Source organism: Erythrolamprus reginae, chromosome 5 (genome assembly GCF_031021105.1).
Source record: "Erythrolamprus reginae isolate rEryReg1 chromosome 5, rEryReg1.hap1, whole genome shotgun sequence".
Taxonomy (NCBI): Eukaryota; Metazoa; Chordata; class Lepidosauria; order Squamata; family Dipsadidae; genus Erythrolamprus; species Erythrolamprus reginae.
Window position 1 is genome coordinate 118600760 of NC_091954.1, and position 15440 is coordinate 118616199.

The 15440-nt window shown below is 50.8% G+C and overlaps 1 protein-coding gene across 1 annotated transcript in view; it reads left to right on the top strand.

Moving 5' to 3' along the window:
* The window catches only part of OPA1 (OPA1 mitochondrial dynamin like GTPase), a 52563-nt gene that overhangs the window by 15811 nt on the left and 21312 nt on the right, over positions 1 to 15440 (top strand). The window contains 8 exon segments of the mRNA XM_070753862.1: positions 597 to 722; positions 3876 to 3929; positions 6692 to 6796; positions 7318 to 7404; positions 8979 to 9092; positions 9181 to 9261; positions 10859 to 10933; positions 11047 to 11118. Coding sequence (XP_070609963.1) covers positions 597 to 722; positions 3876 to 3929; positions 6692 to 6796; positions 7318 to 7404; positions 8979 to 9092; positions 9181 to 9261; positions 10859 to 10933; positions 11047 to 11118 — 714 coding nt within the window.

Genomic DNA, 15440 nt, shown 5'->3' on the forward strand with positions numbered 1-15440 from the left:
GCCTGGGTGGAGGTCACTTACTCTCATCCCCCCCACCCACCCCGAAAAGGGGGGCAGCCGGACCTCCCCCGGAGCTGATTGGCCCTCCCCAGTCCCAGAGCCACGTGGGCAGAGGCCGTGGTGGTCGTGGGTTGCCCACAGCTGTGGCAGGACGGGAGGGGCCGGATTCTTTCTTCCCCCCGCAAGGCTCCGGCACCAGCTGCGGTGGTCCAGATGTTGCCCCGTTTCCCTGGAAGGACCCTCCCTTGACCCTCCCTCCCTCCCTTGCACTCATTTCCTTATTTTCCACCATTAGGGGGGGGGGGGCTCTCTGCTGACGGACTCGGGGCCCAGATTTAAAAACGCCCCAAAGGAGACGTAATACAAACGGACACACAACGTAAAAGCCGATGCGCCCCAAGCCTGACCCAACCATCGCCCATTCGTCCAGTGTTTCTCACTCAGCTCCCCCCCCTCCACCGGTTCTGCCCCGTGCGTGTGTGTGTGTGCTGCCCTCTCTCTGTTTGCTCCTTTTGGTTTGACCTCATTGCCCCCCCTCACCTCCACATTTTTTTTCCTCCCCCCCTTCTTCACCCCCCCCCCCTCGTGTGTGGCAGGGTCTCCTGGGCGAGCTCATCCTCTTGCAGCAGCAAATCCAGCAGCACGAAGAGGATGTCCGCAGGGCCGCTGACCAATTTGGGCCAGGCACCTCCTCCTCCTCCTCCTCCCAGCAGAAGCGCAAGGTGACGGCTCTCAGAGAGGCCAGGCAGGGCCCCTCCCCTTCCCCCCCCAATCAGACCCCTGGCAGGGACCCTTGGCCTGGGCTTCCTGCCCTGGAGGCTTCCTCCCCAGCCGTGGGTGGGCCCCCTCTTCCCAGCCCCCTTGATTCTCTCGCTTTGATTCCCCTGGGCTCCCTCCTCCGGGCCTCTCCTGTCCACCTTTTGGGGAGCGTTGGCTGGGGGGCAGAGGTGGTGGTGGCGGTGGCCCCTGGTCTGGCCGGGCTCCCTGGAGATGGGCAGGGAGGGACCCGCCCTCTGGGCTTGAAAGGCCCCTCCAGTCCGGGAGGTTTCTCAGCAGCGTCCACACGAGACGAGGGCACTCGGGGGGGGACGGCCAAGGGGGCTCGGGGTTGAGGGAAGGGGCAGCCAGACATGTGGGGGGGGGGGCTCGGATGGACGCCCAGCCTCCACCCCCTCACCCTCAAGGTGGTGACCCCGGTCAGAGGGGCGTCCCAGAAGGGGCCCTGTTTCCCCCCCCCTGGAAAGATCCGGTCCTCCGACTGGGCCAAGGATGGAAACCAGAGGGGACGAGCTGGGTGGGTTTTGTGCTTTAGTCCTGGACGGGTGATTATGGCCCTAATCTGCTTTCGGATCTTGATTCCAGCCCAGGCGCCCCCCCCCCTTGTGCAGGAAGTGGGTCAATGTGCCACAGGCAAAACTCTCCTTTTCTTCCCAGCCCTCCCACCTGTCCCTCCCCCAGGAAAAGGTCAAAGGCCGGCGGTCAGCTGCTTCGGTCCACAGGGCTTTCCGGGCCATAAAGTTCGGCCAGCTCCATTCAGGGCGTCCCCCAGGGAGGGGTGGCTTTGCTTCGGCAGCAGTGTGGCCCCCTCAGCTCCAGTCCTCCCGCTGTGGAGGCAGGTGGGGCAGGGGGAGGCTCTCCTGTCCACCGGAGCAGCTGCCATCTCGCCCCCCCCCCCCCTCAGCTAAGTGGCACGGAGCTTTTCCGTCGCAGTCGGCCTCCTGTCCATCAGCACATGACATCGTCTCTTGGCTGGTCGGCCGGACGCTGAGATGGATGGGTGCCACGGAGAGGATGTGACGGGTGGATGAGGCCAAGGCGTGGCCCTGCGTGGCCTCCCGGACACTCCCAGCTGAAGGGGGCAGCGGTAGGAGAAGAGGCTGCTACAAACCCCCCTGGGTCTCTCTCCAGGGTCTCCCACATCTGTCTGCCATGTCTTAGACCAGGGAGTCTCCACCTCATGTTGTGGTGGCCCCCAACCATAAGCCTAGCCCCAATTCTCCCAACAGAGCTTGAAGCTGATTGGCAGGGAGGTCAGAGGGACAACCCCCCCCCCCCCCCACTGTAAACACCTGATGGGCCGGATTGGAAAAACATGTTGTGCGGCGTCAGAACAGAAGCTTTCGTTCCTAAAACACCTTGGGAAGTTTGTCTTTCCCCCCTTATTGAGCGACCCCCAGGTGGAGGACCACTTATCTATTTTATTTATTTATTTATTAGATTTGTATGCCGCCCCTTTCCGTAGACTCGGGGCGGCTCACAACATAATAAAAACAATTCATAACAAATCAAATAATTTACAATTTAAAAATTTAAAGTAGTTAAGAAAACCCCATTTTTAAGCAGACATACATACAAACACACCATGCATAAACAGTATAGGCCCGGGGGAGATATCTCAGTTCCCCCATGCCTGACGACAAAGGTGGGTTTTGAGGAGTTTACGAAAGGCAAGGAGGGTGGGGGCAGTTCCAGTCTCTGGGGGGAGCTGGTTCCCTCTCCACTGTCTTAGGCCAAGGAATGCCCAGCCCTGGCCACTTCAGGACTCTGTGGCCTTCCACTCCCAGGATTCCCCGGCCGGCCACGCAGCGACTTCCCTCCAGAGGTGGTGGGGGCTCCCTGGCTGGCGATGGCTGTCCATTAAAGTTCGGCTGTGAGCCGCCAGCTGGCAAACAAAGGGATGATTCGCCTGCTGATGTCAGGCCTGGGGGATTCTGGGAGTTGGAGTCCACCAGCCTTAAAAGCTGCCAACCTTGGATGCTCCTGTCTTAGACCAAAGCGCTCTTGCCTGACAAAACACAACATCTTTAGCAGATGTTTAAACAGTTGCTTTTTTATTCTGATTTCCTTGGCCAATTGTTCATGAAACCCAGAAAAAGAGGTGAGAATTGACCAGTCCGGGTTCAGCGATTGTTCCGGAGGAGCGGCAGGTGCAGAGAGCTGGGTGATTATTCTGGGGGCTTCTCTAAGTCTAACCTGTCCATTGCTTTGGAGTGCAAGGGGGGCTCCGGTAGGAAGAGACCAGCTTCAGCTCAACCTCCCCACCCCCCCACCCCCGTGGCTGCCTTTGGGCTGATGGCAGATGGAAGCGTCCATGGCTGCAGCCTCTGGGCCCAGACGAGGGACAGGACACCACTCTGATGCACCAGTAGAAAGGGAAGGGAATGGATGGATGGAAGGGAAGGAAGGAAGGAAGGATGGAAGGGAAGGAAGGAAGGAAAGGGAATGGATGGAAGAGAAGGAAGGAAGGAAGAGCCAATTTTCCCCTCTTTTGTTATTCTGAACGTTAGAATAGCTCCTGCTAACACTCGGTGAAGCTGTGCGTAGTTGAAACTTTTTGAAGCACAACCAGTGGTGTGAAGTACATGGAAGAGATATTTATGAATATAAAGCCAATATGTTCCCCAAATCATAAAATCAAAGCCTAGTGAGTATCATTTTTAAAAACCTCTTTATTAATAGCTCAGCAGATGATGATTATTATTTTTGAGTAGGGGTGGATGGAACTGGAGAGATTAGGTAAGAGGTCTTTCCACTTCGAAGAACAGAGTCCCCAAGGGGGGGAGCAGCTTCCCCAAGTCTCCTGCCAATCAATCCACAGCTGCTTTTAGAAACAAGGCCCCTGGGGGAAGTCTCTTCTCGCGTCCAAACAAGTCCTGTAAAACAATGGCTCTTCAAGCTTTGCGGTCTCTTGCATCTGGATTTTTAAAATTATTATTTACAATTTCAGCCTGTCCAGCCACCCATCCTACAGGACTCATCAATCTAAGGGATTAAAGCAATAAAAAGGCTAAACAATGTTTTTCATCCCACGGTGTATGGACGGAGCTGAGGCCCGAAGTGCCCACCGTCCGCTCTGTGTCCTTTTGCCGTTGCAGGTTTCGGACAAAGAAAAGGTCGACCAGCTCCAGGAAGAATTGCTGCGGACTCAGGTGAGGAGGCCCGGCGGGGGTGCAGGGGCCCTGGATCGGCCGGACGAGTGGCAAAAAAACAAGGCAAGATCGGTGTGGCCCCCGCTGAGCCTTTGATCCCCCCCTGCTGCCCTGTCGAACCAGATGTGGGCCAGATGTGCCAAGCTTGGGCCAGTGACTGCTGCGCCTTTGAGAGGCGTGACGCCATAGATCCAGATGTGGGTCCACGATGCTTGTTCTCGCTTCCCAACTCAATGGCACCAACAAACATTATCACCCTTGTCCAGTTGTTGAAATCTCTGGTAGAATTGAGTCTGGGGTCCCAGGAGGGCAAAGAGGCAGCCGGCCTTGCAAGGATGCTTGGCTGCATAGCTAGAGGTATAACAAGCAGGAAGAGGGAGATTATGATCCCGCTATATAGAGTGCTGGTGAGACCACATTTGGAATACTGTGTTCAGTTCTGGAGACCTCACCTACGAAAAGATATTGACAAAATTGAATGGGTCCAAAGAGGGGCTACAAGAACGGTGGAAGGTCTTAAGCATAAAACCTATCAGGAAAGACTTCATGAACTCAGTCTGTATAGTCTGGAGGACAGAAGGAAAAGGGGGGACATGATCGAAACATTTAAATATATTAAAGGGTTAAATAAGGTCCAGGAGGGAAGTGTTTTTAATAGGAAAGTGAACACAAGAACAAGGGGACACAATCTGAAGTTAGTTGGGGGAAAGATCAAAGGCAACATGAGAAAATATTATTTCACTGAAAGAGTAGTAGATCCTTGGAACAAACTTCCAGCAGACGTGATGGGTCAATCCACAGTAACTGAATTTAAACTTTCCTGGGATAAACATAGTTCCATCCTAAGATAAAATACAGAAAATAGTATAAGGGCAGACTAGATGGACCAGGAGGTCTTTTTCTGCCGTCAGACTTCTATGTTTCTATGTCTGGTGGGCGGGGAGGGACTTGACCACACACCTTCCCTAGCAAACCACCACGGAGGGTCTCTATGGTCATTGCAGATGGCGGCTTTAGCCTGGCAAGACCCTCGGATGGAACGTCAGACGTGGTCTTCTTGGTTCTTTGGACCCGGCAGAAACTCTTCCAGGAGACTTTAAAATCTCTTCATTTTGCCTTTGAGGTTTGCAGGGGGGGGGGGGAGGAATGGCATTTAAAAATACAGTCAGGTTCATTTATAAATATTTCTCAAACGTAATATGCCATTTGTCTACACCTTGATGCTAATTGGGATATTTTTGTCAGTCTCCTAAGCTTTAAGACCGGTGGACTTAATTCCCTTGGTTAGAGATCTCGGTCCCGAATATTCTCTTGTGTGGCTTCGGTTGTGGAATCCGTCTGCATTGCCAGTGGTTTTCCCTTCTTAGAACGGGGGTCTTTTTCACAGCCCTGTGACCATAGTTCCCTCTAAGCTGAGCAGTGAGCAATCGCTCACTTAAAAATCACCATCAACTCAGAGTTTTCCAAACCTGCCCAGAAGCCGAGAGGGAAAGAGTGAGAGGGAAGGAGAGAGAGAGGAAGAGAGAGAAACAGATAGAAAAAAGAGAGGAAGGAAAAGAGAAAGAAAAAGAATGGGAGTAAGGAAGAGAGAAAGAAAATCAAAATCTAGTTTGAAACTAGCTCAACTATTTAAGTGGCATTTTGATATTGATAGAGTTGCCCTTTTATGAGCTCACTGTTATAGACACACAGTATTTGTTTGTTTGTTTGTTTGTTTGTTTGTTTGTTTGTTTATTATTTCTGAGCCGCCCAGTCCCGAAGAGACTGCCGCTCAGACACTATACTTTTCTGCCCACCCCCCAAAAAATTAGAGGGAACACTGCCTGTGACCCCACCACCACCTCCTCCTTCAGGAACGGGGGAGGGCCAGGCTGAGGGTCAGTTTCTAACCATGAAGCTACCCGAGTTTTTCCTCCCAGTGAACCTCCTTGGTCAATTGCCCCTTCCTGAAGATAGAAACATAGAAGACTGGCGGCAGAAAAAGACCTCCAGGTCCATCTCGTCTGCCCTTCTACTATTTCCTGTATTTTACCTTAGGCTGGATCTATGTTTATCCCAGGAAAGTTTAAATTCAGTTCCTGTGGATTGACCAACCACGTCTGCTGGAAGTTTGTTCCAAGCATCTACTACTCTTTCAGTGAAATCATATTTTCTCACGTTGCTTTTGATCTTTCCCCCAACTGACCTCGGATTGTGTCCCCTTGTTCTTGTGTTCACTTTCCTATTAAAAACACTTAAACCCCCCTGAACCTTGTTTAACCCTTTCACATCTTTAAATGTTTCGCTAAACTTTCCTGGGGAGAGACCTGGCAGGGTCGAGGGTGACCCCCACCTGCCTCTTAAAAACACCATGGTTGAGTATCCACTTTTTCTCTCCTGGGAAGCAAAGCACAGTGTGTTGAAGGCATCTCAGATCCTTTGGACAGGAAGCAAATGGGTGGAAACTCTTTAAGGAGAGAGGTCCCACCCACAACGAAGGAGGAATCATCCGACAGAACAATTAATCAGGGGGACGACTTGCCTGCAGAAGTTGATTGATTGATTGATTGAAGAGACTGGTCAGCCCTTTGTCTGACCGGATGCAGGGTCTCCTCCTTGAGCAGGGGCTTGGACTAGACAGCCTCCAAGGCCCCTTCCCCCTCTGGTCCTTCTGTTTTCCTTGCTCCGTTATGGCTGAGAAAGAGCAGCAGCCTCTCCCCCCTCGCCTGTCTGTCTCTCAACTTTCCCCACCTGTCTGTCTGTCTGTCTGTCTCTCTCGGCAGCTGAAATACCAGCGGATGCTGGAGCGGCTGGAGAAGGAGAACAAGGAGCTGCGGAAGGCCGTCCTGCAGAAGGACGAGAAGGGCATCCACCAGAGGAAGGTGAAGGTGAGGCCGGCTGCACTGCCCCCACCTGCCCCCAGGGGGCGGGCTCTGCCCTTTGTTTTATATATAGATAGTATATCCATATCTATAACCTTCCCTTGGGTGGCAATGGCAGGGAAGCCCCTCCACCTTCTGGAACCGACTGCCCCCCCTCCCTCCTAGAAAGCCTTAAAAACATGGCTTTCTTTTGAGCTGTAATAGTCTGTGATGTCTGTTTCTGTGTTGGATTTTAAGGGTTGTGTATTGTTCTTATCATTGTACGCGGCCCAGAGTCCGTCAGGAGTTGGGCGGTTTATAACTCCAATAACCCCCCCCCCAACCCGCCCAGTCAGACTCCTTCGGCCGATGGGCTCCCCAGGACCCCTTCCTGCCTGAACTGGGGAGGGGTGCTGAGCCTTCCCACTCCAGCCCCTCAACTGGTGGGCTATGTCATTGTGACAAGGGATTGGACCGTGAGAGTGGTCACCTTCCTCCTTCCCTGGGCTTTGGCTTTGGCATCGCTCTCTCCTTTGTTTCTTTCCTAGAAATCCTTGATTGACATGTACTCCGAAGTCCTGGATACTCTGTCAGACTACGACGCCAGCTACGACACCCACGACCACCTGCCTCGGGTAGGTCGGCCTCCGGGCCCCCCCTTTCCTGCGTCCTTGTATGGAGACACCTGGAGACCTAGAGACCCACGTCGCTCCATGCGGAGGGTGCCCATGAAGGCTCTCGGTCTCCCAGAAGGCAGCGGGACCCTCTCGCTTTGGCTTGGAGATGCTTCGCTTCTCATCCAGAACTGGAGAAGCTTCTTCGATGAGAAGCAAAACGAAGTGAAATAAAACCCAGGAGGCTCCATTTGCCTTTTGGGATTCAACACTGAGCATAGGAAACAGGTCATGAAAATACAGGGTGTGGTCCAAAAGTAATGCAGTTATTCTTTTTAAAAGTAATTTATTGAACAGATTTGCTCAAACACTTAACATTCACCAAAGTCCTTGGGCCTCTACACATTTTTTCCAGCAACTCTGCCATGACCGGTACGGGCCCTGGGAGGCGTCTTCAGGGACCTCTCGCAAGGTCTTCGTCTCTTCTATGGATGAAAAACGCACCTGGCCACAACGCGCTACGAGTCTGCGAGTTCCTGGCCAAACACCAGCCCCCCACGCTGCCCCCACCCCTCCTATAGTCCTGCCGTCACCCCAGCAGACGTCTTTTGGTTCCCAGCCCTGAAAGGAACCCGTTTTTCGTCCATAGAACAGATCCAGTCAGCCGTGACGAAGACCTTGCGAGAGGTCCCGGAAGACGCCTTCCAGGGCGCGTACCGGTCATGGCAGAGTCTCTGGGAAAAATGTGTAGCAGCCCAAGGACAGGACTTTGAAGAATTTTAAGTGTTTGTGCAAATCTGTTCAATAAATTACTTTTTTTAAAAATTGCATTACTTTTGGAACGCACCCTGTATAACACAAGTGAAAAGTAGGTAGAACAAATAACGATGCAAACCAAGTGACCTTCGCCCGGTCACGTCGGCAGCATTTTCTGTGGCCAGCAGGCGGTTCCCCTCTGGGCCTGCTGAAGGGCACAAGTGGTGCAGCGTTGCCTGTGTGAGAGCCGCACACAGCATCTCCACTAGGGAGGCCGCGTTCCCTTTGATCTCCCTACTCCGATGTGCAGCGGGGTTGTTCTCGACCAGCCAGCGGACAGTCGGGCTGCCGTTTGCATTCCCACCGAGAACGGGCAGCCCCACTTCTCCCAGGTGAGCTGTGGGGGGAAGGAAGGTTGCCGTGAGCCTCGGTGGCGCAGTGGTCAGAGGGCAGCACTGCAGGCTGCTTGTGCCGAGTGCCGAGTGCCTGCAATGCGGCCGTTCATTTCTCACCAGGCTCAAGGTCGACTCCGCCTCCCGCCCTTCCCGTGTTGGTAAAGGGAGGGCCCAGATTGCTGGGGGGTGGGGGATGTCGGCAGGAGACGGACTCTGTAGACCGCTTAAAGGGGGCTGTGAAAGCATTTGTGAAGCGGTATATAGGTTTTAAGAGCTCCTGCCAGTGCTGTAGTGATAGCGGACAAAGGCCAGATTGTTAGGGCAGGTGGACTGCACCCGGGTGGAACCGACCTCGGTCTCATGGGCCTCCTCCAGGGGGACTCTGGGGAAGCAGGACTCTGGAGCCCTGGAGGGGAGCGCCATTCTGCCTCTCTTGCCCTCCAGGTGGTGGTGGTGGGAGATCAGAGCGCTGGCAAAACCAGTGTGCTGGAAATGATCGCTCAGGCCCGGATCTTCCCTCGCGGCTCAGGGGAAATGATGACGCGCTCACCTGTCAAGGTAGGGACACCGCAGTCCCCAAACCTCCCAAAGGGGATCGGGTCCCCCGGGAGACCCCCTCGTTTGAATCCCCTCTGGTCACCCGCAGGTCACCCTCAGCGAAGGCCCCCACCACGTGGCCATATTCAAGGACAGTTCTCGGGAGTTCGATTTGAACAAGGAGGAGGACGTAAGTTTCAAGGAGCAGAAGGTGGACGGAGGGTTTGTGCCTGGGTTTATTTCTCCCTTCTTAAACCCTCCCCCACAGCCAGCAGGATGACTGACCTGCAAGGCGTTTCGGTCACTCAGGGTCAAGATGGTCCTTGAGGGAGGAGCGATGTCCCTGTGGCTGTAATCTCCCCGTTCCCCTTCCTGGGAGGGGGCGGTTGAGGAGGGGACAGAAGAAGCACCGGGAGCCTTTTCCGTGGGAGCTCAGACCCTGGCGCCAGTGAAGGGCCACCAAATGCTTACTCCCACGCTGTGGGTGGGTCTTGTGCAGGACGCCCAGCATTTTCTTCCAAGATCTTTCAGTGAAAATTGGGTGCTCTGGGGTGGAGCTCCATTTTCACTACCCCACTGCGTTCCCACCCCTGAGCTGCCCACAGGGAGGTCCAGTTAAAGGGGCCCGTTGCCAAAGAGCCTCTGGCCAGGATGCTCCTCAGCCGGCCCAGCTGCGAAGGGGGTGGGCTGCTCCAGGGCTGCTCGAGAGAGGCCCCCTAGGTGGGTCGCCCCCCTCCCCCCAGAATCCGTGTAAGCTCCTGGGTCAGCACTCTGGGTGCCTCTCCTCCCTCAACGTCCAACCTCAGCAGGGACCGGAACCTCCATAGCTGAGCAATACGGGGGCTACAACAAATCACACCCAATGTTGTGATCATTTCGGCCACTGGGATCACAGAGTTGTGAAAGCGAAACCGGTTGCACACGCCGGTTGCCAAGTGTCGAGGAGTGTGCAGAGTGACCCCTGAGTGACCAAGGATGCACCTGCGCAAAGGAGTGTAGCAGATGTCCAGCAGGTAGCCAGGAGATACGAGTGATAGTCCAGTCATACAATCACTGAAGCTGATAAAATAGTATTTGCTTTAGCAAATATTGCAGCCAGGTTAAACAGTGCAGTCATCCATCCATAGTCAAATCAATCAATAACTCTCAATGTACACTGCTCAAAAAAATAAAGGGAGCACTTACACAACAGAAGACAATTCCAAGTCCACCCAACTTCTGTGAAATCCAACTGTCCACTTAGGAAGTAACACTGATTGACCATCAATTCCACCTGCTGTTGTGCAATTCAACTCTGTAGAGAACAAAGAGAATCCAGTGAGGACATTTCCCTCCTTCCGATCTAGGGTTGTGTTATTTGAGGGTCCCCTTGTGTATATACAATACTACAAGTACATAAACTCATTGAAGACACAGTTCTTACTACAGCAGTCACAATTAATCAGCACAAAATGAACAGAAAAACTGAGAGAATCATGCGTCTGGCGCCCTCTTATGGCCATTCCCAGCACTCTCTCTTAGAGCTCAAGTGCTTCAATACTTATATGCAGAGTGTTCACACCAAGCACCTGAAGTTTGACCGCAGGATCGCAAGGACCCCTCGTGAGGCCCCTTTTCCAGCACCACCGTCATTTCCAGCGGTCACGAAATGCAGCCTCATAAGCCGAGAACTCCCCGTAGCCTGGTTGCCGGGGCCCTCAGGTGCCTTTCCCAGGGTCGGACCCTGTGACCCTCGACCCCCCCTCCCCTCCCTCTGACTCCGCCCCTTTCTGCTTCCGCTGAAACAGCTGGCGGCCCTGCGGCACGAGATCGAGATCAGGATGAAGAAGAGCGTGGGCAGCGCTTGCACCGTCAGCTCGGAGGTGAGGCCTGGCCCCCGCCGGCCCTCGAGCCCCTTCCCACTTCCACGGGGGCCTCTCCAGAAAGGCCCTGGCCTCCCCCCCCCCCCTCTCAACCTGCGCTGCCTCCCTTGCAGACCATCTCGCTCAGCGTCAAGGGCCCCGGCCTGCAGAGGATGGTCCTGGTCGATTTGCCCGGCGTGATCAGTGTAAGTCTCCTGGGCTGGGGTTGGGGGGGCAAGGCGCCCTTCGGGATTGGGCAGCACAGAGGTTGAATTAATAAGGAGACCTGCCACACACTTCTGCCAGCTGTAGTTCAGCGGTTCAAATCCCACCACCGGCTCCAGGTGGACTCAGCCTTCCGTCCTTCCGTGCTGGGCCAAATGAGGACCCAAATTATTGGGGGCAAGAGGCTGATTCTCTGTCAACTGCTTAGAGGGGGCTGGAAAAGCACCATGAAGCGGTGGTCTAAAGACTGGCTTGGTGCAGTGTAACAGTTGTTTGGCTGTTGTCTTCCGTAGTACCTTGTGGAACTTGGGGTACTGCCCTCTTTGCATTAGGACATCTAGGTTAGATGGCGAGATCTCTAGATTGCAGTCCTTAGTTTGTAGCTTGCAGGCAGAAGTGGAAAGATTGTCCCAGCCACGTGCTGTAATGCAGCCATGTGTGCAGCCTCCACTTCCACAGCGCCCCCCAAGGAGGAGGGCTGTGTGGACAACTGTTGGTTCAGGAAGATTGCGTGCAGTTGAGCAAAAACATAGTAATTTTGGTCTCTCTGTATCGAATTCCTATAATGTTCTTGCAGATTTAAATAGTAAGGATGTTGGAGATATTAGCAAGGTCCCTCAGGCAGAGAATGAGGGGATGTTCAAAGGGGAAGTTGTTCTAAGTGAGGTACATAGTGTCACCAAACCATCAAGTGCAGTTAGTAGAAATAAAAAGAGGACACATTTTCTTGTGGGTGATTCGACTGTTAGAGGTGTTGATTTGGGACAGAGCAAGGATGTGGTGAAGGAGATGAGTGTCTCCCAGGGGCCACTGCCAGCAGGGACAGGAGGCGGATTACAAACATTGTTGAGGCTGTGAGTAAAGGTAATAACGTTGATGTGGTGGTGCATCTTGGCACAAATGATTTGTCCCAGAGAAATGTTAATGTAGTAAAAAGAGATTTTCAAAGTCTAAGTGTGGAGCTGGGTAAAATAACTGATTCAGTGACTTTCTCAGAGGTGTTACCGGTTTGTGGCCAAGAGGATAAAACAACGTGTATCAGAGAGTTTAATGTGTGGTTAAGGCAGTGGTGTAAAGCTGAAGGTTTTGGCTATGTAAGTCATGATGTCAGTAGGTGGTCTAATAGGGAGTTGTTTAAGAGGGATGGTTTGCATCCATCATACAGAGGTACCCAGGTGCTCGGTGAGGAATTCAGAGCTTTTTTGGACAGGCATTTAAACTAGGTAAAGGGGACAGAGATGTAACTGATGTGGGTGATTTCTGTCCCCGACCAATGAGGATAAATCAGTTTTTGGAAGCTTATGAAAAGGGAGCTGCAAATAAAATAGATGTAGTTGTGGATGATAAGGGGCAAACTAATAATGAAAATAATGTTGTTCGGGTAATGTGCACGAATGCTCGAAGCTTGAGCAACAAGCTCTGTGAGTTAATGGCCATAATATCTAGAGATAATTTGGATCTGGTTGCCATAACTGAGACATGGTTTAAGGATTCCAATGAATGGGAAATATCCATACCAGGATATACACTGTATAGGAAGGATAGAATAGAGAGAAGGGGAGGTGGAGTAGCCATTTATATTAAAGAAAGTCTAAAAACAGCACTAATTCAAAATACATGTAAAGATCTAGAGACTCTCTGGATTTGCATACAAAATAAAGACAGTTCTGTCATTAGAATTGGGGTGATCTATAGGCCTCCAGGGCAATCCGAGGAATATGACAACAAGATGGTGGATGAAATTACCCTAATGGCAGTAAAGGGAGATATTGTGGTTATGGGTGATTTCAACATGCCTGAAATTGACTGGAATATCCCCAGTGCCCTTACATGCAAAAGTAAGAATATAGTAGAGGCCTTTACAGGAGCAGCTCTGGCACAGCTGGTTAAGACACCAACTAGAGGGGAGAATATTCTAGATTTAGTTTTTATGAATGGGAATCGGGTTTCAGAGGTCAAGGTGGGAGAAAATTTAGGTTGCAGTGACCATCTATGTTTGTGGTTTGATGTAAAAACTCATTGTGAGCAATCCTATAATGCAACCAAAGTATTGGATTTCAGAAAAACAAATTTTAATGCAATGGGGGAATATTTAGATAATGAATTAAAGGGGAGGGATAAAATGGCAGGAGCGAGAACCCAGTGGACTGTATTAAAAAAGGCCATCTTAAAAGCCACTGGACTGTATGTAAGACAAATAACTAAAGGTAAAAAGGAAGAAGAAACCGCTATGGTTTAGCAATGATGTAAGGGCTATAGTCAATGAAAAAAAGGAGGTATAAAGAGTCTGGAAGTATAGCTGATAGAGAGGTGTATAAAATGAGACAGAAGGAGGCGAAACAGATAATATATGCTGCTAAAGCCTCAAAAGAGGAAGAAATTGCCAAATCTCTAAAGAAGGGGGATAAAACCTTCTTCAGATATATTAGTGATAAGAAGAAAAACTGCGGCATCACGAAGCTTAGTACTGGGAACAATACATGCATTGATGGGAATAAGGAGATCGCTGACCATTTCAATAGCTACTTCTGTTCAGTTTTCTCAAAAGACACCTTACAAAATAATACTATAGAGGGACATAGCATTGCTTCCAGCTCCAGTGATCTTAGAAGCCGATGTCTTAGAAGAACTTGAACGATTAAAGATAAATAAGGCAATGGGTCCAGATGGCATCCACCCCAGAGTTCTTATAGAACTCAGATCTGTCATTGCTACCCCCCTGACTGATTTGTTTAACCAATCCTTGTTAACAGGAGAAGTTCCTGAGGATTGGAGAATGGCCAGTGTTGTGCCTATCCACAAGAAGGGCAGTAGAGAAGAAGCTGGTAACTACAGGCCAGTTAGCTTGACATCAGTGGTAGTTAAAATGATGGAGACTCTACTCAAAAAGAGGATAAATCAGCACCTAAAAAACAATAACTTATTGGACCCAAATCAGCATGGCTTTACTGAAGGCAAATCATGTCAGACTAATCTCATTGATTTCTTTGACTATGTCACAAAGGTGTTGGATGAAGGTGGTGCCGTGGATATTGCCTACCTGGACTTCAGCAAAGCCTTTGATACGGTTCCACATAAAGAGCTGATAGATAAATTAGTGAAGATTGGACTTAATCCCTGGATAGTTCAATGGATTTGCAGCTGGCTGAAGCGTAGACATCAGAGAGTTATTGTTAACGGCGAGTATTCTGAGCAGAGACAGGTTACAAGCGGTGTGCCACAAGGGTCTGTTCTGGGTCCTATTCTTTTTAATATGTTTGTGAGTGACATAGGGGAAGGTTTGGTAGGGAAGGTTTGCCTATTTGCCCATGACTCTAAAGTGTGCAATAGGGTTGATATTCCTGGAGGGGTCTGTAATATGGTAAATGATTTAGCTTTACTAGATAAATGGTCAAAGCAATGGAAACTGCAGTTTAATGTTTCCAAATGTAAAATAATGCACTTGGGGAAAAGGAATCCTCAATCTGAGTATTGCATTGGCAGTTCTGTGTTAGCAAAAACTTCAGAAGAGAAGGATTTAGGGGTAGTGATTTCTGACAGTCTCAAAATGGGTGAACAGTGCAGTCAGGCGGTAGGGAAAGCAAGTAGGATGCTTGGCTGCATAGCTAGAGGTATAACAAGCAGGAAGAGGGAGATTATGATCCCGCTATATAGAATGCTGGTGAGACCACATTTGGAATACTGTGTTCAGTTTTCAAGACCTCACCTACAAAAAGATATTGACATTGAAGGGGTCCATAGACGGGCTACAAGAATGGTGGAAGGTCTTAAGCATAAAACGTATCAGGAAAGACTTAATGAACTCAATCTGTAGAGTCTGGAGGACAGAAGGAAAAGGGGGGACATGATCGAAACATTTAAATAGGTTAAAGGATTAAATAAGGTCCAGGAGAGAAGTGTTTTTAATAGGAAAGTGAACACAAGAACAAGGGGACACAATCTGAAGTTAGTTGGGGGAAAGATCAAAAGCAACATGAGAAAATATTATTTTACTGAAAGAGTAGTAGATCCTTGGAACAAACTTCCAGCAGACGTGGTAGATAAATCCACAGTCACTGAATGTAAACATGCCTGGGATAAACATATATTCATCCTAAGATAAAATACAGAAAATAGTATAAGGGCAGACTAGATGGACCAGGAGGTCTTTTTCTGCCGTCAGACTTCTATGTTTCTATGTTTCTATGGCTAAACTATGTTTCTATGGCTAAAATACTATTCTGCCCCAGTGCTGACCCCATTTAGAGGGTGGTCTTGCTGGGTGGCCCTGGAGCCGGTTCTTCCCCATACCGAATGAGTAGTT